This window comes from Leptopilina boulardi, unplaced genomic scaffold, assembly GCF_019393585.1.
Source record: "Leptopilina boulardi isolate dan_hultmark-lab unplaced genomic scaffold, ZJU_Lbou_2.1 LbouV2_211, whole genome shotgun sequence".
NCBI lineage: Eukaryota > Metazoa > Arthropoda > Insecta > Hymenoptera > Figitidae > Leptopilina > Leptopilina boulardi.
In genome coordinates this window covers 1,626,731-1,653,907 of record NW_026137765.1, presented here as the reverse complement: position 1 = coordinate 1,653,907, position 27,177 = coordinate 1,626,731, and the positions used below count along the sequence as shown (strand labels likewise).

Genomic DNA, 27,177 nt, shown 5'->3' with positions numbered 1-27,177 from the left:
TTTTTTTATTAGTAATTAAAAACAATAAATTTTTTTGAAATTATAAACATTTATTCAAAATTTGTTAATCTACATTCTTTTTATGCTATAATAAAACATTTTTAAAATTAAATTTTTTTCTTTTAAATTTGAAAATATGATGTACTAACTTTTGTTTCGATTTCTTTTTCTGATTCATTCTTAAATTATCCATCACTTTTCTCACAATATAATGAAATAATTATTATGTTAATATTTAAAAATTGTTGGTAAATCCTGCTTCAGATTGTGAATTTTTTTTTTTTTTTTTTTATAACCACATTTTTCAAATTTCCATCAACATTGTTTTAAAAATGTTTTTAATATCCGAATACAATGTCTGCGGGGCAGATTTGCTTGTAATACACACAATATTATAGAGTACAATACACGTGCTTGAATCAAAAAAAAAAAAAGAAAAACTGAAAAATAAATTAGCTTCTTGTCCACGCGCAGGTGAATATTCATCAGCACGTGTATATGCACTGAGATTTGCCTTCATTAATATGTATCGTGGTAAAATTCGTCTTTCATGACAAGGCGATTCTAAAGCAGTTTCAGCGAGACTTTTCCGCGTACTCTACAATTAAAATTATTTCAATGATTATTTTAATTTTCTTTACATTTTTTGTTTTTTTTTTTTGTTGTTTTTTTTCAAGAAAAAGAATTATATTTTCTTAATCATAGAAATACAATTATTTTAGTCTTATTAATTATTTTAAAAAAAATTTTATTAATTAATAAATTTGTTAATTAATAGTTAATTTTTTCTTTAAGTTAAATAGTAAAAATTGTACTAAAGGGAAATTTAATTTTTGACATAAATTCGCGTTTAGTACTTGTAAATAAATAAAATAAAATTAATAATTTCAGTACATTTAATTTTGATTTGAAGTGAATTTTTTTTTTTATGGTGAAAAATAAAATTTATTTTCCTTTAAAATTAGTTTTGTATTGTCTTGTAACCTATATATATCTTGGTTGGTTAAGAGGTCTTGAAATTTAATCCCTACCCGCGATCTTGAATGTCTTTTAACGTGCTCTCTTGTTCCTCTCCAACTCCTTCATTTCAAGTTTTGCCCTGCGGGATATTTAACTAAAATTACTAACACTATTTGAAATCGACTATATATTGTAAATGCAAGAGAGAAAGAGAGAGAGAGAGAGAGAGAGAGAGAGAGAGAGAGAGAGAGAGAGTAGAATTTTCTCTTCTTATTTTACATCAATTATAAAATCGGGTAAAAATCTGCAAGTTGCAAAATAGCTACTTCCGGAGAAACTATATGGTGATTCAACAAAAGAGAAGAAGTTTCACGCGCGCGGGAGAAAATTCCTCAACGAATATAGAGACGCCCAATTTGAAACTTATGCAAATTTTCCTCCATTGAATAAATTCGTTATAAGTTCTCTTCAATATGACGCCATATATATATATATATATATATAACTTAAAACACTACAGAAATTTATTCCCTCTTGCTCTCTATACATAGCATTTTTGTATTATCTTGTTAGAAAGATTTAGAAAAAAAAGTTACAGAAATATTTTTAAAAAAAAACTCAATATTTTTTGAAAATAATTGTTCTCAAAACTAGAGAAAATTTTTTCAAAAAATATAATTGAACAAAACAAAAATTATTTTTACAATATTTTTATTTTTAATTGTTCTTCAATTGCTTTTTTACACATAAAAAAAGTTATTACACAAAAAAAATTTATATTTGTCTTGTTCAATTTTTTTGGAAAATGTTTTTCTAATTTTGATATCGACAAGAAACTTTTTCATGTTTGGAAACTAATTTTTGTAGAAAACTTGAAATTAGGAAATGAAAAGCCATTCAAAAGCGTCCCGTTGACACAAAAATGGGAAAATTAATTGAAAACTTTTGAAATTTTTTTTGAATTTTCAAAATTTGAGTTTCTTAAAGTATTTTTTTAGTAATAATTTTCATTATAGAGTGGAAATTTTTTTTTTTTTTTTTTTTTTGTTGATTACATAACTGAATATTATTACAAAGTTATACAAGGAGTTGTTTTTGACCCACTTTCAAAATATATTTGTGGCAAAACTATTCAGAAATTTTCATCCTCATCTGATGTATACTCAGTGAAATTTGCTAGTTTCTAAACATTTAGATCGACATATTGGATGAGTCGCTTGAGAGTTTGCAATTTCAACTCTAATATTCATATTTAAAGTTATCACAAAAGTTACATTACTAATTTTCATTCCTTGGAATTTACTATATATATGAAAATATTTCAAATTTCTCCACGGTAGTAATATTGATAAGTATAATTCTAATTTTATTATTTTTTAATTTGGTTTTTGCGAATTAAAAATTTTCGTTGATAAAAATAAAAAGAAGTACAAAAATAGTTTGAACAATTGAATTTACAAGAGAGAACTTCCAGTTGTGAGATGGGTGTGAACTTCCATTTCCAAGTAGTTGAACATGGCCAACCACAAACTCTCACTATAATCTTGTTCATTCAAAACGTAACTTTATGTACCAGGTACATAATGTTTAACTTCCTTCATCTCTAGGCTCGAAGCGTAAGTAATTCATTCTGAGGTTGCAGAAAATCTACAAACTTTGACATGCTACGTTAAATAACATTCAAATCATTATTTGCCGCATGTAATAATTTAATTATGAAACAAATTAACATTTTGCATAGACATTATATTATAAAATATTGATCATTAAATTGTCATCATTATATATATATACGAGCAAATTAAAGAGGCTTTAATTAATTATAATATTACAGTTAATTTATTAACATTGCTGCAATTCACATACTCTGAAATTAGTAACTCATTTTATTAAATAGCAATCAATTTGTATTAATTCAGAAACTTAGTTTAAAGCATGTAGAGCATTATGAATTTCATAAATTTGGAGAATTTACTGCAAAATTAATTTTATCTTCATTATATATGAGAATGCAGAGAAAATTGACAGTTTAGAAGAATTTATTTTTTTTTTTATAACGTCTGACTAAAACGTATTTTTACTACTGATGCAGGAATTATGTAATTTTTGTCTAATTTTTACTACTTTTTTTTACATTAATTTTGTCCCACTAAAACTCACTTTAACTACTTAGAAAAACCTGAAAATTATTCCAATATTTGACTAAAAAAAACTTTTACTACTGAAAAAATTACAAAGGAACTTAAATGTCCGACCAAAACGGATTTATACTACTTATATAGAAATTAAATTATTTTGTGTCGTACTGAAAATATTGAGGAAAAAAAATAAAATGTACTTAATTGTCTAATTGAAACAAACTTTTACTACTGAAAAATTTGCAAAGGAACTTAAATGTCTGACTATAATTGATTTTTACTACTTACATAGAAATTATATATTTTTTGTTTCACTAAAACTCAGTTTTACTACTAATGAAGAAATTAAATTTTATTTAATATCTAACTAAAACGGACTTTTACTACTTACGAATAATTTTTTAATATTAAATAAGTTTTACTACTTAAAATTTTTTTACTACTTAAATAGAAATTTATATTATTTCTGTCTGACTAAAAACTCATTTTTACTACTGAGGAAAAAATTAAATTATATCTAAGTGTCTGACTAGAATGAATTTTTACTACTGAAAAATTTGCAAAGAAATTTAAATGTCTGACTAAAACGGACTTTTACTACTTAAATAGAAATTTCATAATTTTTCACCCACTAAAATTTACTTTTACTACTAAGGAAAAAATTGAAGAATAAAATTAACTAGAATTGAAGTAAACTATAAAGTAAAGAAAATAAAAAATAGAATACATCAAAAAAATGGCATCACGAATAAATGTGCAATGAAGTGTCGCATTTTTTTTAATAAAAGATAGTTGAATTGTGCTTTGTCGGACAAGGCGTATACCACCACTACTAGCGCAAGGTAGCAAAAAAGAAAGAGGATGAGTATCCGTAGAACGCGAATTGAGTTTTGCAGCTCCTCCATGGAATCGGAAATTGTATTTCTTACTCCCAATTGCCGATGAATTGTAAAAGTGCACCTGTTCTTGAAGACTTTGAATTCAATAATAAATTTCCATTTTCTCGAAAAAAAAAAATCCTCTTTGAAATTACAACACCTCATTTCCTTAAATATATCTCACATATACGGAAAATTAGATAAATTTTGCAAAAGAAAAAAAAAATTTTCAATTATTATTAATTAGAAATAAAAAGAAATTAATTAGAATTTTTAAAAAACAATTGCAAGAAAATGTCCTTAATTAAAAAAAATTAATTGAATTGTTTTCAAATTAAAAAATAATTAAACTAAATTAAACGCAAATTTGAAAATAAATTAATTAAACGTATCAAAAAATATAAATTAAACAAAAAAAAAAAAGGTTTAGTAGTCAAAAAGGTAGAAGAGAATTTTCTTGCTTTAACACTTGAGAAACTAAATCTATATACAAGTACAACTAATGAAATTTACTTGCAGCAAAATGAGTTTGTCCTCTCAATTCAATAATAGAATTTACTTTTAAGTAAATTTAACTTAAATCAAGTAAATTGATTTTTTTTCTTCTATTCGAAGTTTAATTTTTCGTCTAACCACATTGTGCAAAAAAAAAAATACCAGCCATAGTCGAAATTAAAAAAAAGTAACAAAATAAAAAAAAATAACAGTAAAAATTAAATGGATCTTCGTATATATATATATATATATATAGGAAAAATGAGAAAAAAAAATTCAATTAAGATGTTGAAGGGATAAAAAAAAAAGTTGCGTGTGAGAATACGCGCTGCAGATCTACTCGAGACATCCCTTAACGAATCCTCAACCCCGTTTCGCTCAATTACGTTCGTTTCACACCCCCCCACTCTCTCTCTCTCTCTTTCCGCCCCCTTTTCAACTCGTTTATCCTTAAGCCTTGAGAGTCAGAGGAAAGTCGAAAACGGCGAAAGAACCTGAGATGAATACAAGGAAATGCTAGAGCCCTCCAAGAATGAAGAGTGATTCTTCCTCGTCGAAAGATTTTCTTCCGGGAATGTAACTTTTATCCAATGCAGACACAACTATATGAGCTTGAATTTCCAAGAAACTTCTACTCTCACATTCGAACTCAGAAGATTGTTTCCTTACATAGATATATATATATATATATAAAGGATATAAAGTTACACTTAAAATTAAAATTGAGAAAGAAAAATTGAATTTTTACTTTCTAAATATACTTTTTTATAATTATAATTAAATAATAATTGTTTAATTATATTTATAAAAAAAAATATTTAAAAATTAAATTTGGAAATAATTTAATACTTTTGTTTGTTTGGGAAAAAAAAAGAAATACAATTATTAATTGTAACAGTTGATTATTTTGCAGAATATAAGCAAAGAAACGTTATGAATGTCTAATTGGTGAGTGATTTAAGTAGATTAAATAATATGAGACTCGTTACTGGAAACGCAATGTTTTCAATTTGCAAACCCTATATATTTCAATTTTACCCTCATAGCATCACGTGTGAACGACAAGAAACAATTAGAGCGCGACATGATTAGCGAACTTTTTAGTAGCCATACCAGTAGAGGGAAAATTAAATTTTTGCATGTTCACGTCTCTTATTTTTTTTTTTTTTTAATTTTTTTTTTTTTATTAAAGTTGTATGGATTTATCATTGGGAAATGGTAATAAAAATTAATTACTTTTCGTTAGTTTTTGTGTTATATATCAATATTTTGGGAAAATTAATAAATACAATAGAGGTGAGGAGGAATTTTTATTTTATTGAATATAATTTTCTGCTTACATTATTTTTGTCCCACTGGAACTTACTTTTTCTACTAGAGAAAAAAATTGATTATTAATTAAATGCCTGACCAAAACAAACGTTTTCTACTTACGTAGAATTTACATTATTTTTGTCTGACTAAAACTCACTTTTTTCTACTGAGGAGTAATTGAAATTTTATTCCAATGTCTGACTAAAAAGGATTTCTACTACTTAAATGGAAAAATACATTATTTTTGTCCCACTTTTAGTACTAACAGGAAAATTACATTATAATTGTCCCACTAAAACTGAATTTTTCTACTCAGGAAAAGAGGAAAAATATTTTAATGTCTGACTAGAAAAGGACTTCTACTACTTAATTGGAAAAATACATTATTTTTGTCCGACTAAAATTCACTTTTTCTACTGAGGAGTAATTGATATTTTATTCGAATGTCTGACTAAAAAGGATTTCTACCACTTACATATAAGTTACATTATTTTTGTTCCAATAAAAACTTAATTTTTCTACTCAGGAAAAGAGGAAAAATATTTCAATGTCTGACTAGAAAAGGACATCTACTACTTGAATGAACAAATTCATTATTTTTGACCCACTAAAACTCACTTTTACTACTAACAGGAAAATTACAATATTTTTGTCCCACTAAAACTGAATTTTTCTACTTAGGAAATGAGTAACAATATATTTTAATGTCTGACTAGAAAAGGACTTCTACTACTTAAATGGAAAAATACGTTATTTTTGTCCCACGAAAACTCACATTTTCTACTGAGGAGTAATTGAAATTTTATTCGAATATCTGACTAAAAATGATTTTTACCACATACATATAAGTTACATTATTTTTGTCCCACTAAAAATGAATTTTTCTACTTAGGAAAAGAGGAAAAATATTTTAATGCCTGACTAAAAAAGGACTTCTTCTACTTAAATGGAAAAATACATTATTTTTTGCCCCACTAAAACTCATGTTTACTACTAACGGGAAAATTACAATATTTTTTTGTCCCACTAAAACTGACTTTTTCAACTCAGGAAAAACAGAAAAGTATTTAAACGTCTGGCTAAAAAGAACTTCTACTACTTACACAGAAATTACATTATTTTTGTCATTTCTTCTACTAAGAACCTGAGAAAAATTAAAGAAAAAATTAATGTCTGACTAAAACGTACTTTTACTACTCAATTTATAATTTATTTTTTGTTCAAAAACCCTTGAAATTGTTTCACACTTACCTGTGATGCTTATTATAATTGTAATTATAATTATAATTATAATAATAATTTTCAATAAACGCTGATTGATTATAATAAATTGTTGTGTAAGTAGGGTTAAAATAATAAAAGGCAGTGAAATTTTTATAACATCGCTTCTATAATTCATAACATTTATTTTCGGTTCATTTAATAAAATACCGTTACATCTTACTTACAATACATATGTGTCGCGCATGTGTGCGTTTTAAAACGACGCGTTATAGGTATACGGAAAAAGGCGCGTTCACTTGGAAAGTGATCGCGATAATGTTTTGGCACGTGCAGCAATAAAGTGAATATACAAACATTTTTCCTTTTTAGACAATTTTTTTTTTGCCAAGAAAGGTATATGAGCCATTTTTTTTTCGACGAATGCCCAATTTTTTTTTTCGGCAAAAGCATCAATGAGTTCTTTGATTAAAAAAAAAAAAAATTGAACATTATTTACAATACTTTCAGTATAAGTGAAAATGGTAAAAAAAAATTAAACAAAATAAATGAAAATTTTATTTTTCGAAATGGGAGAAGTTTTTATTATAGGTTTTTTTTTTTTAGCGAAAAGAAAAAATCTCTTTCAAATCCATTATTATAATAATAACACAGCACCTTTAATGTCCCGTATTGTTGAGGGACTGCTGAATTAAATTCCTGTACAAAGTTCCACTTTGAAACTGCGAGCGGTCAGGTATTTGCATTACATCTAAAGTGCATGGATTGAATTATCTCAGGCCGTAAGCTGTATTCAAACTGTGTCTGTTGCAATTAATAGAAACAGCTGGACCAGACTGGACTTTGTTCTTTGTTGCCTTTTGGTTTATACATACATATATACTATATATATATATATATATATATATATATATAGTTAGAAAGTCAAGAACTTATATATATTCTATCTCACATTTTGATTTCAATAAAATTGACAACTTTTCAAATACAAACAAAATAAGCTCTTTTGTTCGAACTGACAATTATTTCAATTCAATTATACACTAGAACCATTAATTTAATTATTTTAATTAATTTCTTTAATTAAATTACTTTAATTTATTTGTTTACCTTATTATCATATTTTTTTAAAATAATTTTCTCCAATCAGAAATAATTTTTACGATTAAAAAAATATTTTTCAATTTTTTTTTTTTGAAATACTGCGAGGGTAAAATAACAAATGGAAGTGTTTTGAAGTATTGTGAATTAAAAAGGGAAAATAAGTGAATATCATTTTTAAGAATGCAAATCTCTATTGTAATATAATAAAAACTTCTCTCTTTCATAAATTAAAATTTGTTTAAAGGAGAATAATTTTTCAGAAAATAATTTTATTGGAAAAATAACACACACACACACACACAGAGATAAACACACAACTTTGTAACTATTTGGTATATGAATGTGAACTAAAATATTTATTTCATTGCTGGCACGTTGAATATTAAAAAAAAAAAAAAAAAAAATTGTTGGAGAAGGAAGTGAGTGTACACAAGTCACGAAGTACTTTTTTTTGTTTTAAAGACAGTGATATATATTGTCATTTTTGATCTGAAAATTAACATATTGCAAATAAAAATAAAAATTGCAATTAAAAAAAAAAAAAATAGTAAAATTTTCATCGATTATAAAAGAAAATGATTTTTTATGATAATTTCGCTGAACAGAAGAAAATGAGAATTTTTGATAGGGAAATATCATGATTTGCACATTAAAATAATAATTACTATTTTCTATGGCGTCTGATTCGTCGCTTGGACAATTTTGTGTTTGGAAAATGGTTCTCTATTTTCGCCCAACCAGTAATAGGTATAAAGTACTTATTGTTATGTCGTTACACGCTCACTCCTATAATGTTTCATAGACACTCTATATATATATATATATATATATATATGTATATATATATGCATTTTATCGTTTTGAGAAAAGACCATGCTTTCTCCTCATATACAAACGAGATCCAACAATGTAGCGCCGTAAACGATTTACAATAACCAACAATTCGTTTTACCCTGTGTATAACCGGTAGTTACATAAGATATAGGCCAAAGGACCTTACGAGTATAGAGGAGAATATATAGAAGGTCTATGTTTTACAATATACTATATATATATATATACATTTAGAGTTTATGAAGCCGATGCTTTAGAGGCGCTTTTCTCCAACAATATACATACAGTGTTCTCTGTTACGGACGGAAGATGCAACGCGCACTTTAACTTATGTAAAGTGTACTGAAGAGGAAAGACAATAATTTAACTTTCCTACAAATATAAACCTGGATTTCTCAGACAATATTCCTTGGGAGATATAACAATATCTATATATACATATATAGTGCAAAACATATAAGATTAGAACAAAATTTCCCCAGAAACACTTTTTTTTTATTATTATTCTATCAAAATTTTTTACAAAATTGTTTTTTAACAAGAAAAAAAAGAATGAATTGAAAAATTTTTAATTTGAAATTTTTATAAATTAAAAAAAATTTTTTTTTTAAAGTGTGTGTAACTTAGAAATTTCATTATTTTACATTTCTATTATAATTTTTCTTTTTTATTATTTTGAAAATAAATCAAATTTACGAAATCCTTTAAAGGTAAATTTCAATATTGTGTCAAAGAGTCCCTGAAGATATTCAGTTTGAAGCTTGTAATGTTATATATATATAGAAACCTGGGGACATCAATGCAGAATGCAATATACTCAATATCGGTCTCATATTAGAGAGCATATTCTATCCGTCTCTCCAATTTCGAACTTTGCAAGTTTCTCCCGTTATATGGATATTACCTGACTTTAGGTCATTTGTGCATGGAAGGCGTGGTTTTTATGGTTTTATATTCCATTGATAAAATACCCCAAAAAAAAAAAAAATGAAAAATGAAAAAATGAAAAAAATGATCTATGAAAAAAAAAATTCAATTTCCTATTTAACTAAATTTTATTTCAAAAACAAATTATTTAAATAAAATTTTTTATACAATATAGAATTTCTATTTAATCGAATTTTTTCGGTAATAAATAAATTTTCATTTAACGAAATTTTGTATATTCAGCCAACAAATTTCTATTTAAACAAAATTTTTATTTAAAAAAATATTTATAAATGAAAATAAATTTTTAATTCTCCGAAACTAAATTTTTATTTAACAGAATATTTATAAATGGAAATTAAATTTTTAATTCTCCGAAACTAAATTTTTATTTAACAAAATATTTACAAATGGAAATAAATTAATTCTCCGAAACTAAATTTTTATTTAACTTAATTATTGGGTTTTTTTTTATAATTCAGTATTTCCTAAGTTACACAGACTTTTAATTTAATAAATTTTCATTTTATAATACCTCAATATATGTATATATTACAAAAGTAATTTTCTAACAAAACATTGTTCTTTAATTTACATTGTTTTTTTTTTAAATAATAAATTTATTATAAATTATAAGCGCATTGAAATACTTTTACTGGGGGGGGTTAAAAATAAAATAAAATTATATAATGGGATATGTCGATCTCATTATATTTAGAAATATTTTAAAAACTTTCATAATTTGTTTATAAGACAGGTTATAATATTTTTTTTTTCTTCCTAATAATGAATTATATTTTAATAATCTTTGAAAAATATAACTCTTGAATTTATTAACTGTATATAATGTCATTGCAATCATTTTTTTTATGTATGTCATTTACACAGTTAATAATAAATTTAACGATTATATTTAAAATGTAACAGAGAATCCAGTTCACTTAAAATTTGTTTAAATTAAATTCAATTAAATCTAAAAATAAAATCAATTTTTTTCAAAAAAAAAAAAAATTATTGTTACATCTTCTTAAAAATATTTTTATAAAATATTTATTTATAATTTCTATATTTATAATTCTTAATAATAAAATAAAATTATTTTTCATTTGATGATTAAATAGAAAAATTGTTTTGAATAAAAAACATAAATTTGAATGAATTCTAATTAAGTAATTAATAAATTATTTAAATTTGATAAAAATCTATGATTATTTGGCAATAAATAATAATTAATAATAATAATTGAGGCACGTGCGTAGGTCTTTCAGACCTAATCTATGTTTGTAAATCTGTACAGCCTCAAAAGCGCCGAAATATCACGCACAGCAGTGAACGTGAAACAGAGTATTGCACAGGATTAATTACAAATCGTTGACAATAAAATTCAACGTATAACAAAAATCGAGTAACGTCGTTAGGCTTCTTATTAATTTTTTTTTTTTCCATATTAAACATTTCTATTTACTACCGTTATTCCTTAGGCTGTATATAACTATTTATAACTTTTTACAACGCTAAGACGCATCGATTGGCAATAATAATTAACTGTACAAGTTTAGTTATTTTTCTTTTTCTTTTTTTTTTACATCCGATACACAGCGCGCATTTGTTGCGTTACGAGCTATTCAATTCACCGAGCAACAGTTTTTGAAGGGCGACATATTTATTGTGTAATTGAAAAAAAAAATGCGAAAAAAAAATTAAGTATCAAAAAGTCTTTATATACTCGTAAGAAAAAAGAAAAAAATAAAATAAAATTTAGAACAAGGCATTTGATGGTAATTTCTATAAATTTACTTTTTCAGGCCTGTTTCTAAATCTGGTGTTCTATTAAAAAAGAAATGGAATTTTTTTATTTTATTAATTTATGATTTTTTGTAAAAAAAAATGCCTTTTGAAGTTTAAATAAAAAAAAAAAAAAAACAGAGTTTCGACAAAATTAAATACTTTTGCTGCCACGAAAGACATTTGAGGACATTATTAAGTAGTAAAGAAAGTTCTTGGTCAGACGGTGAAATTCAAAGTTTCTCGCTGTTTTCTTGCTTTTTTTTCCCCTCAACAGTTTCTTGGATTTATAATGAAAAAGCTCCGTATATTAAACTTGATATTAAAAAATATCAATTTTATCATCTAACCAAAACTTTTTTCACCGTTTTAAATGTAAAAATGGAATTTTCAAAAAATCTACATATATTAAATTCATAATTTCTTTTTTATTAGAAACCGATTATTTTATTTTTTTTTTATTATTTGTTTTTGTATTCTAAATATCTACAATATTAAAAAAAATTATTTGAATAATAAAATCAGGGAGGTGAAAATATTAAAAAAAAAAACTAAATAAAATAAATTTTTAATATTTTTTCAACTCAAATAATATTTTCTTGTACACTTTTTGGAAGACAGGGTCAGGAGTTTAATAATAAAAAAAAAATGAACCGTAAAGCTAAAGAATTTTTGGCTTGTAAAAAGTCATTCTTTTTTTTTTTTGTAGAAAATTGTGGAAAGAGAATTGTCGCGATTGAAAAGGTATGTCCTTCATCTTAGACTATCGCCCTGAGACGTAGATATTAGATTGATCCCAGAACACACCTGGCACGGAAATAAATTTACGAGCATTCTAGTAAAAAACGATGTAACGCTTCAAGAAATACGTATTTTCCTTTTATTGAAAATTTCGATTTCAAGTTCTTTGAAATGCAATAAATTTTTACAAAACGATATCGACGCTTTGAACTCACTCTCTCTCTATATATATATATATTACTTTTCAATCAAATAAGAAACTATCTTAACACAAAATGTCACCGTCAACCAAAAAGGAAATTCATTTTTTAAATTTAATATTAAGAAAATGTTATTGCCTTTTTTAAAAAGGCGATTATAAAATGAATTTTACAACTTTTCAAATAATAAAATAAATAATAAAATAATAAAAAAAAATATTAAATATATTTTTCATAAAAAATAGATAAATGTTGTTTGTAACATAAAACATTTCCATTATTGTACCTTTAATTAATAATTATTTACAAAATAAAAATCATAATTAAATATTTCAATTTAAATATTTAATTTCAAATATTGTTGCTTATTATAATATAATAAAAATTCTTTTTTCGGAAAAAAAAAATTACTAGAATGCTTGTAAATTTTGTATTCCGTGCTTATGTACAAAATATTTATTATTTATATTTATTTATATATTTATATATGTATATATATAAAGAGGCGACTTCATACCGATCGAGTCGTATTTACTTCCTGGGTATACTATAATGATGGCACTTTGAAGGACGTGAGAATGGATCACTTTTTTTTTTTACAGAAGTTCCTCGTTGTCGTCAGAAACACCGTACATCTGGGGCCTTCGTTCAAGCAGCTGTTGTTGTTGTTTCCGATTTTGCAATAAAGCAATACTTGCAGCTTTATAATTTATAGGCCCATACGATCGGTAGTCCACATCTGCATAATCCAGGTCAGAAAATTCCGGCTTGAAAGGCTATTATAGAGCAAAAAAATAGAAATAATTTATTTATCACAATTAGCAAACAATAATAATAATAATAATAATGCTATTATATAAAAAAAATAAATAAATTATTACAATTAGAAATAGTAATAAAAATAAAAATAATAATAATATAAAGTTGTACAATTTAGTTTAATTTTTATTTCAAGTCTTATTAACAGGCAGCAACTGCATAAATATTTATATTTCCTTCTTTCAAAAAAAAAAAAAAAATTTTAATAAAATTCAAAACTTTCAAAAGTAATAGTTGAAAATTTCAAGCAGTTGAATTGAATAAGACTTGCAAATGAATTTTAAGTGAAAACAGAAAGCTTTTGTCAGACACGAAATTCATTTTAGTTGTGTCATTTTAGACGTTTTAGTTCAAAGAAATGATAAGAATTAAAATATATTGATTAAATGAAAAAAATAATAAAGTTAAATTAAATTATTAAATTTTTAAAATTATTTTAAATTTTATTAATTCAATTATTTAGTTTTTGGTTGAAATTATAAAAATATGTATACTTAGAAAATTACTCATAAATTTTTATTTTTGTTAAAAAAAATTTTTTTTTTTTTGTCTAATAAATTTATAATTTGGTTTAATCAGACAAAAACACCATGCCAAGCTTATTTACTACTGTTTTTTTTTTTTTTTTTGTTTTGTTTTCAAAAATTCAAACTTCAATATCGAAAGTGTTGAATGTCGAGATAAAAAAAACGTATTTTTTTTACGATTAATGAAGATTTTTTTTTTTTTATGAAACACAATATTAAAGGCACTTTTTGGATAAAAGAGAATATAAATGAGTATACAGGTTTGTCACATATATAGCTCAAAAGCCTCGTAAAATTTATAAAATCAATAAATTTGTTTATCAGCTTTTAAACACACACATTAGGAGTGAAAAAAAGAATTAGCTTTTTTTTTCATTATTGAACATTACAAAAGTCGGAAGCAAATATTTAACAATAATATTCTCTATTTAAAGTGATTTAAAACGGAAATTTGAAAATTTTTTTTAATTAATAATAACGCTGTTAATAAATTTCGCTTTTATAAAGGAGTATATACAAAAAAAATTTCAAATTGAAAATAATCTGATATTTAAAAATTTTTTTAATAAAAAATTTTGTTTTTTAAAAACACTAAAAACAAATTTCTGTATGTAAAAACGAAAATTAAATTTGGAAGTTGAAAAATGTGTGTATATCAATATAAATGTGAAAGTCTACAGAAGTTGAACTTCACAAGTCGTAAAGAAAGTGTGTTAATATTTAAGCGAAGCAATGCAAGTATATAGGTATATATATATATATATATATATATATATATGAAAAGCGAACGAAATACCGAGTTCTAGTGGATCGTTTCGCTATAAAATATGTCTTGGAGCCATGTATATACAAATACATCATGAATAAAATGAAGTTGATGCTTTTTTTTTTTTGTTACTGAATCCTACTTATGCACCTACTTGAGACCTTTTAATATATGCATTAAAAGCAGTTTACAAAAAGCTCTTAAAAGTGTCGTCGGCACGCCAAGTACACGGAAATGTAAAAGAAAAGTCAAATTGAAGTGGTAGGAGAGAAAAACGTGAGATGCACATTTTATGTTTACTTGCTGGACTGAAATGAAATCGCTTTTCTTTTTTTTTTCGTTTGTTTGTTTGTTTGATTCTAAAAAAAAAACAAAAAAAACAAAAAAAACAGCTATAGGTCTAAAAATAAAACGAATGGCAAAGAATGAAAGAGTGAAAAACTAGAATTCTGGGATTCAACTACTTTCATACAAAAAAAAAAAAAAAAACCATTGTTGGTTTTCAAGCATTGTGTTGTATTAGCTTTTATTCCAAGAAAAGCGTTGAAATGTAAGTTTGTTTAGAAAAGTACAACATATTCTCTGCACAATATTATATATATATATATATACATAGAAAATTATTTAAATTAATCCTTTATACGAAAAAGCAAGGTATTTCTTTTTTCGAAAGCTTTTTTAATTCTACACTCTGTCTATTTGAAAAAGCACATTTCTTGCTGTAAATTAATTTTGTAAAATGAAATTAATTTTTTATTTCTTACTCGTAAATAATAAATAAATAATTATTTAAAAAAAAAGTAAAACTAATTACAATTATAGAATAAAATTTAATTTGAAATTCAAAATTTAATATAATTTTGAAAAAATAACAATAAGAAATTTTATAAAAAAATATTTTGATAATAATTTGAGAAAATTTGTTGGTGATATTTTGTTATAATTATTTTAGCAATAATTTTTTTTTTTTTTTTAAGCATCTACTTTGTTTTTATTGAAAACTCACATTATTTTTTTTATAAGGTCAACTCTTTTGGACAAATGGGAAGGTGAAAATTACCAATCAAAGTAATAGAATTTGTGAATGTACCTACAGATTTAGAGATGGCAATTTCTTCTAGTAAATATACGTGTTGCTCATTTTTCGTGGACCCTCCTATGGACAAATAGTGAAATACAATTTTTCACTTTTTTTTATTATGTTTCTATGCTTTATTTATTCAATAAATTAAAGAGGCTTTTGAGTACTATAATTTGTTAGTTTTTTTTTACTAAATAACCTGAAAAAAATATTTCTCATAGAAAATCTAAACATTTTGAAAATATTTAACATTATTTTTGTTTTTTTTAAAACATGTTTTTCAATTATGAATAATTGATTAATTTTGTTTCTTGTCTGACTAAACGTGGATTTTTTTTTTTTTGAGTTAAAATAGTTGCTTTAATTTAAAAAAAGAACGAGAATTGCTTGGTTTTTTTTTGTCATGAATGAGTGTAATAAAAATGAAAGGATAAAATAAAAGCAGCAAGATAATGATTTTAAAAGCATTCTTGCATCGACTTGTACTACTTGTGAGCTTTAGGGAGGTGTAATACAATTCAGTGTTACGATCGATTTTCTAAAATCAAGTCGAGTGAATGAGGTTTATCAGAGAAAGCTTGTTGCTTAAATAGACTTTCAACTCAAATTACTGTGAAATGCTAATTTCTACCCTCTCTAAATTCCATGATATAGAGTGAAAATTCTTGTAATTAGATTTCTTTTTTTTTTTTTTAATTACAAAATTTTGTAAATTTTTCTCCATTTTTCTAAATATATAATTTTTAAAAATTATATATTATAAATATAATATTATGTACTGTATTAAAAATATTATATTATAAATATAATTTATAAAATTATATATTATTTAAGTATAAGAATTTTTTTTCCTCCAAAGAGAAAAAAAAAAATGCGTTTTCAATAACTTTTTGAAAAGTTTTAAAAAATACAATATGATAGAGAGAATGAAATTTTTCTCTTCATATCTTTTTAAACCCCCCCTCCTTTTCCCTCTTGACTGGATAGTAAAAATTTCCCTAGAAAAATCATTTCCCTTCGCAGATATGAGAAAAAGAAAAAAATTTAAACCCCACTAAAGATTTTTAGCACACATTGCATTATATTTTTTGTAAAACACTTCAAGAAAAAAAGAAAACAAAGAATACAAAAGTTACATATTTTTTTGTGTGTGCAAAAAATAATTTAAATATTCCAATTTTTTTGTCAATCAAACAATTTTTACAGTTTACATTTGGAAGGAATAAATAATTTAAATTATCAATCTAATTTTATAATCATATATAAATACGAAATTTGCAATTTTAGTAATAAACAGTAATTGGAATAATTATTGTTTACTATTTAAATAATGCATAGTAAAATTAAATTAAACTTGTCATAATTTTAGCTTTTTATACTAAATGAAGAAATAAAAACATTGATGATTGCAAAATCTGTATTTACATTATCTAATGTAATAATAATAATGTGAAAAACATAAAATTTTGAATGAAAATTGTAAATTTTGTAATGAAATTCAATTTAATTCTCTTATGAGCTCTAGATGTAATTACTAAATCGATATATGGAAATAATTAAAATCGAATAAAACTGTTTTCACATTATTCAATTGAATTGTTATATTTTAAAACAGTGTTTATAGAACTCTAATTTTTATAATGGTTTCAAAAAAAAAAAAATTTCATTCAATTTTTGTAATTAGTATTTTTCAAGTATTAACTTATTTATCTGTAAATAAATGTCAATGCATTTGAGTTTAATTTCGATTAGAGCAAATATATATATATATAAACAAAAGTTGATATTGTGTTTATTTTATTAAAAGTTGTTGTTTATTAATAAATAGAACAATTCATTAGAACGAGAGTAATAAAAAAATAAATAAATGTTTTTAATCTATATAAAATGTGCACTCTACATTAATTCGTTGTCGTGTTTATTTTAGAAAAAAAAAGATTCTATTTATTATTAAACAAAAATTGTGGTACGGGCATCAGAAAAACAAATTGTTTTTAATCAACATATTAATTTTTATTATGTAGATTAAAAAACTTTTGTTTTTTTTTTAATTTTTTTTTCTTTCTAGGAATTAAATTGAATTCCCTTCACTAAGTGTTGTTATTTTTTTTTCCAGCAAAAGTGAGATAATTTTGTCAAATACTATAAAAAAAATTATTTTTTGACATTTTATTTAGGGGAAAAAATTTATTTTCCCTCAAAAATTAAACAAATATATTTTTAGGTCATTTCAGAGAAAATCGGCTAGAAACCGAATTGATAGACTTTTATTTAAATCTGTAATTAATATACTTCTTAACATAAGAGTAAATTTTTTGGTCAGTTTTTTTGAAAATTTGTAATTATGTCAGTAGTACAAGTCAATATTTAGTCGGCCACTCTAAACGCTTGTAACATTTTTAGTAGTACAAGTCAACTTTTTGTCCGACTATCTAATTTTTTTTTCTAGTTATTTTATTAGTATATCAAATTTGTTTAGTCAGAGAAAATGACTAAATTAGAAAATCAGTAGTAAAGGTAAATATAAGCTCAGAATTTTTAACCGTTTGTAAATTTACTAGTAGTACAAGTCAGTATTTAGTCAGATTTTTATATTTCTCTAATTTTTTAAGTAGTATAAATAAATATTTAATCAGACTTTATATTTTTTGTCAATTTATTAGTGAATAAAATCGATTTCAGTCAGACACAATGAGTAAAATTGAAAAATCAGTAGTAAAAGTAAATATATATTCAGACATTTTTCTTTTTTGTAATTTTATTAATAGTACAAATAATTATTTAGTCAATTTTAATATTTTTTGTATGTTTATTAGTAGGTCAAATTGATTTCTGTCAGACAGAATTACTAAATTTGAAAATCAGTAGTAAAGATAAATTTTTAGTCAGACTTCCTAAATGTTTGTAATTTTTTTAGTAAACAAATAAATATTTAGTTAGACATAAATGACTAAATTGAAAAATCTTTTTTTAAAGATAAATTTTAATTTGACTTAATGAACATATGTATTTTTTTCAGTAGTACAAGTAAATATTCAGTCAGATATTCTAAATATTTGGAATTTCTGTTAATAATAAAAGTCAATAATTAATAAGATATTCTAAATGTTTTTAACATTTTCAGTAGTATAAGTCAATATTTAGTGCGACTCTAATTTTTTTTATTAGTAAATCATATTTGTTTTAATCTGACATAGTGAATAAATAAAAAAATAAGTAGTAAAAGTAAATATTTAGTAAAACATTATTAGAATTATATTTTCAGTAGTATAAGTAAATTTTTAGTCAGATATTCTAAACGTTCGGTAATTTTTTGTAGTAGTAAAAGTAAATATTTAGTCAGACATTCTGCACTTTTGTAATTATATAAGTAGTAAATGTAAATGTTTAGTCAAGCTTTCTATAAACGTTTCTCATTTTGTCAGTAGTACAAGTCAATATTTAGTCGGCCACTCTAAACGTTTGTAACATTTTTAGTAGTACAAGTCAAATTTTTGTCAGACTATCTAAAATAATTTGAAAATCAGTAGTAAGGGTAAATATTTAGTTAGACTTTTAAAACTTTTGTATTTTTACTATTGGTGCCAGTCAGTATTTTGTAAAAAAAATCTTAATTTTTTTTTTATTTTTTAAGTAGTACAAGTCAATATTTAGTCAGACATTCTAAATATTTGGAATTTCTGTTAATAATAAAAGTCAATATTTAATAAGATATTCTAAATGTTTTTAACATTTTCAGTAGTACAAGTCAATATTTCGTCAGAAATTCTAAACGTTTTGTAATGTTTTCAGTAGTTCAAGTCAATTTTAGTCATACGTACATTCAGAAAAAAATTCGTTTGAATCAACCAAATTTTGATTAAATCAACAAAATAAATGCATTGATATACAGTGTTAACCAAACATTTGGTTGCATAAACCAAACGTTTATTTAGCTCAATCAAATTTTTTTTTGTTCAAAAATTTTTTTTAAATAAATCAAACAGTTATTTAGATCAAATAAATATTTATTTGAAGTAAACAAATTTTGTTTGAACTAATCAAAAATTTGGGTAAATATAAAAAAATGGTACATTTGGTTTCAAACATATCTTTTTTCTGAGTGTAATGACTAAATAGAAAAAATATACAATAGAAAAATAGTAAATATTTAATTAGATGATGATGATCCTGATGATTTGCTCTGAAATGACTTTTCTTAAGTGTAAAAAAAAAATATTAAAATAGCAAATTACAAAACTGAAAAAACTAAAATCCAAACATAAAATTCAGAAAAAACACAAAACTCCTTCACATTTCAAAAAAAAAAAAAATTGAATATAAAAGCAAAAAGAAGCTGGATTCTCATACCTTTAAACATCGATTTCCTGACCGACATCGCGCAAGTTGAGTTCAGCGTACTGTGTGATCGAAGGCATCGACGGCGAACGAGCATCTCTCGCTGTCGTCGTTGTTGTCGTCAACGACGACGTCGTCGTTGTTGTTGTTGTTGCCGTTGTTGTTGTAGACGACGTTGTATTCGTTGAATACCTCTTTGTTGCCTTATTTCTATTTTTAGTGAGACTAAGATCAGCATAATGCATAATACCCGTCCCACCATTACCCGGATAACGATGATTTAACGTATTAAAATCACGTTGCTGCTGTTGTTGTGTATTAATTAAATTTGGCCTTGGATAATCGGCCGGACATTCCGTTATTGCATCCTCATAATAATGTGGATATGAAATTTTATAACTTTCAGGTATACCAAGTTCTTGAACACGATTAAAACTTGTTTCACTACTATAATGATTTTCATTTGATTGTCTACGTGAATCGGATGATCGTCTTTTTTGTTTACGATCCGTTCCACGTCCATGTTTACGATATTTTCGTCGATCATTGCGTCTACCGCCAATTGAATTATTTTGTAATTGACGATCATATGTAAGATCAAGATCGTCATTATGAACAAGGGAAAGTGGGACAACACTTGCACTACCATCGGGATGCATTAAGGAATGACGATTGTTAGTTTGAACGTAGGATGTCTGCAGGGGACTGACTACTGAGGAATGATAGAGGCTTCGTGCTATTGGCAGAGTTAGTTGGCTGGAACTGTTGCTTGGCATTGGATAGCCGTATTGTTGCATTTCCTGCTGCTGGTGTTGCTGATAGTGCTCTTTGTAGTCACATATACTGTTGTTGGTCTGCAACATTCATGGTTAGTTCCCTAGTGGGATGATAATATGCGAATAGATGTATTAGTGGTGTTAAGAGAAAGGTAACAGTGCGAAGGGGGGGGGGAGGGAGAGGCAGGATTTGCTCCTCTCTAGTGAGTTATCCTCAAATAATTTTTCCAATGTTGATTTACAAGTATTCGAAAATTTAAAAAAAAAGTACTTCTACAATTATTTTTAATTTAACTTCCAGAAGAGCGATTTTGAAATTTCACTTTCACTCTCACTTTCGCTTCTACTTTCATTTTAGTTTTCACTTTTCTTTTCATTTTGATTGAAACTTTTCACTGAAAAATGAGTAGTGAAAAATAGTGAAAGTGAAAAGGAAAGTGAAAGCGAAAGTAATAACGAAAGTGAAAGTCAAAGTGAAATTATAGAATCGCAATACAAATTATATAATTGTTATAAATACATTATTACATATTATATACATCCAGAGAAAAGTTATATTTATCTCAATAAAAAATGTTATTAGACTCTTAAACAAAATTAATTTTTATTTGAAGCAAATAAACGGTAATAAAAAATTTCTCCGATTGTAATTGTTCTATTCCATACTTTGCTAGAAAATTGTTATTAAAGTTTATTGTATCACATAAAAAATTTTTTTTTTTATTATTTTATTTATTTTTTATTTTATTTTTACTGAAAAATTATATTTCTTTTTTTACATAAATTGTGAAACTAAAATTAAAAAAAAATCATTAAAAAGAAAAACTACACATTCGTCGCGTCAATTTGCGATTGAAATATGTCAAGTTATTTCCAAAAATAAAATTTAAAAACATTCCCTCTTCAGTCATTTTTTAATGACGTACAAACATACTAGTATTCATCGAAAAAAAAAAACCGGAGCAAATATTTTTATCGTTCTTTCTAATATACACGAGGTAAAATCGAAAAGTAAATTTTAAATAATTAATTTAGAATTTAATAATTTCTAAAAACAAATTTTATTTTTACATATAGAAATAAAAAAAAAGGTGATAAATAATATTTTACCCTTTTCTTTCTAATATAGGTGAGAAAAAATAGAAAAATAAATTATTAGAATATAATAATTTAGGGAAAAAACATAAAAATTACCTTTATTATTTTATTTTATTATTTAAAAAAATTATGTAAAAAAATATAGAATGTCAAAAAATTTATTGAAATAATTAAAATATAGAAGTTCGAAAAGTATATATAGAAATGGAATGTTCTATAAATGTGAAATAGTTCAAAATGGAATTTCAATTCACTACAATAACTATATGTGTACTTTGATTGAGATCTAAACCACACTAGTGTAAAATTAATATCAACATAATAGAGCTTCCAATTGAGATAGTTGATTAGGCATAGGCTGTTGTTACGAAGTTTCCGTTTGAGACTCGTGATTAGAACCAAAGCGTAACTCGAGTTAGGCACTAATTATCACTGTGGACATGCATACGATCATCTCTTGTCTCGAGTAACGCTATACCAACTTGCAACAGTCTCTCAAAATTTACGATTCATCTTATTCAACAATTAATTGATTTAACATATATATATATATATATATATTTTCTAAGAAAATAATTAAGTAAATTAAAATTTCTTTTTTGAACCATAATAATATATTGATAATTATAATTTATTTCTTTACATGTATTGTTTTGTAGTAAATGTAAATATTTAGTCAGATATATTTTTTTTTGTAATTTTATCAGTAGTACAAGTCAATAATTAGTCAGACATTCTAAACGTTTGTAAACTTTTCAGTAGTACAAGTCAACTTTTTGGCAGACTAATTTTTTTTATAGTTATTTTATTAGTCAATCAAATGGGTTTAGTCAGAGAAAATGACTAAATTAGAAAATCAGTAGTAAAGGTGAATATTTAGTCCAACTTTTTAACCGTTTGTAAATTTACTAGTAATATAAGTCAGTATTTAGTCAGATTTTTATATTTCTCTAATTTTTTAAGTAGTATAAATAAATATTTTATCAGACTTTATATTTCTTGTAAATTTATTAGTGAATAAAATCGATTTCAGTCAGACACAATGAGTAAAATTGAAAAATCAGTAGTAAAAGTAAATATATATTCAGACATTTTTCTTTTTTCTAATTTTATTAATAGTACAAATAATTATTTAGTCAATTTTAATATTTTTTGTATTTTTATTAGTAGGTCAAATTGATTTCTGTCAGACAGAATTACTAAATTTGAAAATCAGTAGTAAAGATAAATTTTTAGTCAGACATCCTAAATGTTTGTAATTTTTTTAGTAAACAAATAAATATTTAGTTAGACATAAATGACTAAATTGAAAAATCTTTTTTTAAAGATAAATTTTAATTTGACTTAATGAACATATGTATTTTTTCAGTAGTACAAGTCAATATTCAGTCAGATATTCTAAATATTTGGAATTTCTGTTAATAATAAAAGTCAATAATTAATAAGATATTCTAAATGTTTTTAACATTTTCAGTAGTATAAGTCAATATTTAGTGCGACTCTAATTTTTTTATTAGTAAATCATATTTGTTTTAATCTGACATAGTGAATAAATAAAAAAATAAGTAGTAAAAGTAAATATTTAGTAAAACATTATTAGAATTATATTTTCAGTAGTATAAGTAAATTTTTAGTCAGATATTCTAAACGTTCGGTAATTTTTTGTAGTAGTAAAAGTAAATATTTAGTCAGACATTCTGCACTTTTGTAATTATATAAGTAATAAATGTAAATGTTTAGTCAAGCTTTCTATAAACGTTTCTCATTTTTTCAGTAGTACAAGTCAATATTTAGTCGGCCACTCTAAACGTTTGTAACATTTTTAGTAGTACAAGTCAAATTTTTGTTAGACTATCTAAAATAATTTGAAAATCAGTAGTAAGGGTAAATATTTAGTCAGACTTTTTAACTGTTTGTAATTTTACTAGTAGTATAAGTCAGTGTTTAGTTGGATTTTTTATATTTCTCTAATTTTTTTAAGTAGTACAAGTACATATTTATTTATACTTTATATTCTTTGTAATTTTATTAGTGAATCAAATCGATTTTAGTCAGACATAATAAGTAAATTTTGAAAAAAGTAGTAATAGTAAATATAAAGTCATACATTTTTCTTTTATTGTAATATTATTAGTAGTACAAATAAATATTTAGTCAGTTTTAATATTTTTTGTATTTTCATTAGTAGATAAAATCGATTTCTGTCAGACAAAATGACTAAATTTGAAAATCAGTAGTAAAGGTAAATTTTTAGTCAGACAAAAAAACGTTTGTAATTTTTTCAGTAGTACAAGTCAATATTTAGTTAAATTTTCTAAACGTTTTTTTAATTTTACAAGTAGTTCAAGTCAATATTCAGTTCAGTTTTCAAAAAAAAAAAATTTGTAATTCTTCTAGTAGTACCTATCAATTTTAGTCTGACATAATTTAAAACCTATGAAATTTTGCAAATAATTCTTTGTCAATTCTGATTTTTATATAAAATTTCTTATTTAAAATAGAAGCTCGAAATTAATATCAAATATAAAAAACTATTTATAAAGAAATATTAATATTTTTAGAGAACAAAAAAAAAAAAAAATGTTTTGCAAAATAATTTAGAAATTAAATTCACGGAAAATTTATTTTCCCATACAAATTGAATTATAATCAACTTATTGGAAATTATTTGAGGATTTATTGGTTTCGATTAAAGGAGGAAAAAATAGAGAGAAAGAGAGAGAGAGAAAGAGAGAGAAGAAATGTTAAATGGCGATTATTTGGAAACTTACTTGAGGCGCTGACATGCACACTGGCGGTCCCTACACAGATGCCGGGATCCAGCTTAACGGGCAAAACATGATTTCCGATTAAAACTCGGAGACCTCTACTTCCTACTTTGCTTGTGTATGTATGTGCTGTCTTACTTCTAGATTTACATATATTTGTATATATATATATATATATATAGAAATATATATATATATATATAGAAATAAATTCCGATGCTCTAATATATAAATGTGTGAGTTCTAGACTTTGGCTGGTGCGCGGGGCAGCTTTAAAAACTTTTTGTAACGTTCGGACACTCGCTACATATCGGGACCGCTTCCCCTCCATACACTAATACTCAAGTGTGCGGACCGGCGTTCCGTTTCTATCTGCAAATATAATCAGGCAGTCAGCTATATATATATATATATATATAAAGAAAACGACCGTTTACCTTCTTCTTTTTCTTCTTCTTTTTTAAAAAGATCTTAGAGAAAAAGTTTCACGACGAATTCTCTATCTCTTTCGTATTTCGCGAGTACTTGAGAGAAAAAAAAAAATTTTCTATACGAATGAGAGAGAGATAGATATAAAAAGTCGATTCCCTCGATTCGAAAGGTAAAAGCAATTTATCGAATCTTGAGAACTTGATATGAAACAAAAAAAACAAAGAAACAAGGAAATTGTATATAATTTAATAATTTTAATGAAATAGTTAATAGCAACTAATTAGTTTATGATTAAGAAAATACAAATAATTATAATTTATGGATACTAAGATAACAAAATTTAAAAAAATAAATATATATATTTTTTTTATTAATAAAATGAATTTTAATATTTATATAAATTATATTCTATTCTTAAATATCGGATAAGAAATAAAAAAAAAACTCAGAATATTGAAACGATAAGTTATTTAAAAATTCCAATAATTGAGAAAAGTGAATTTTATTCCAGAGTAATTTAATTGGTTCATTATATTTATCTCTATAAACTTTGAAATGGTTAAATATAATTGATTTAAAAGCTTTATAGAAGTAAAAGAAATTTGTATAGTTAAAAGTGTATCGCATTAACGAGTTTTTTTTTTTTGCTAAAGTGTTTATTACTGTTTCAACCAGATGGAATATGTCATTTAGAATTTTTTAGTAGCAGAGTGTAAAAATTACTTTTATATATGAGTGAATAGTTGTGAGGGAATAAAAGTGGACAATACCCAGTATAATAGAACAGTTGCGCAATAACATATATATACGTTGGAAACAGGAGAAAAACAAATAAAGTGCAAACGAAATAGGTAAAGTGTAAATGACAATAAAAGTGAGAAAAAAAACAAACTTTTATGACTTGTAAGAATTGATTGTTAATTTGAAAACAAATAATTGTAGAAAATAATTAAAAAAAGAAGTTTTTGTTAATATATATTGAAATATACTATCACAATTGGTAATGTATTTTATAAAAAAAAAATAATTCTCCATCGGAGTATTTTTTATAACTCTCACTACTTTTTTTTATATTTAGTAGTAAAAAAACAATTTTAGTCAGACATTTTGAATTGTTTTAATTTAACGAGGAAAAAAATCTTCATCTGGAACAGTGATATGTTTCATTAAAACAAGGAAAGTTTTCGCTTTTCTAGAGAAACATATAGCTATTCCAGATAAAGAGTTTTTCCTTGAAGAATTAGTAGTAAAAGATAGTTTTGATTAGACAGAACCTGCTTTAAATTTTTAAATGTCATTAGTAGTACAAGTCAGTTATAGTCAGGCGGATTTTTTCTTTTTAATTCCGCTGTTAGTAGTAAAAAAAGCAGTTTTAGTCAGACGAAAAATAAAAATTTTTGGTTTTTTGGTTATTAGTAGGGAAATTTTGTTTTAGTCAGACGGAAATTTAAAGTTCTTGTAATTTAGATATTAATAGAAAAAGAAGTTTCTGGTAAATTCCTTTTTTTTGTTATAAGTAGTAAAAGACCGTTTTAGTCAGACACCACGTTGTGTCGGTAGTAATACTAGTTATCAGTAGTCAGAAACTTTTCTTTTCCAATAATATTAAAATAATAATAAAATAAAAATAAAAAATAAATAATATTAAAATCAGTGATAACTGAAAGTTTTTGTCAGACAATTACCTAATTGTGGTAGCAATAGCAATATATTTTTGTACCCCTTGATATCAGTGTTAGAAAAAAAATTCAGTCAAAATTTTATAAATATATTTAAAATTCCGACAATAGAACTTTATTTGAATCAAATAAAAATATATTTCTCTTAAAGCCCAATAAATATTTGGTTCAATTAAAAAAAATTTACAAATAAAATTTTTATTTAACGCAAATAAAATTAATTTGAAACAAATAAATATATTTATCTCTGAGAGAAAAATATTAACATTTTTTCTCTGGATGTAAAATTTAGCTAA

General features: G+C 24.2%; 1 protein-coding gene across 4 annotated transcripts in view; it reads right to left on the bottom strand.

Annotated features, from left to right (window-relative positions):
- Positions 1-7,151: 7,151 nt before the first annotated feature.
- The window catches only part of LOC127278774 (hemicentin-1), a 207,002-nt gene continuing 186,976 nt past the window's right edge, over positions 7,152-27,177 (bottom strand). The window contains exons 22-23 of one of the 4 annotated variants that reach the window (XM_051300636.1): positions 20,141-20,982; positions 13,236-13,373 (exon numbers count right to left, since the gene is read on the bottom strand). In XM_051300636.1, coding sequence (XP_051156593.1) covers positions 20,143-20,982 — 840 coding nt within the window. In that variant the 3' untranslated portion in view covers positions 13,236-13,373; positions 20,141-20,142. Of the gene's footprint in view, positions 13,374-20,140; positions 20,983-24,773; positions 24,826-24,872; positions 25,143-27,177 lie in introns of those variants that run through there. The other 3 variants (XM_051300637.1, XM_051300639.1, XM_051300638.1) reach the window with 3 other exon arrangements.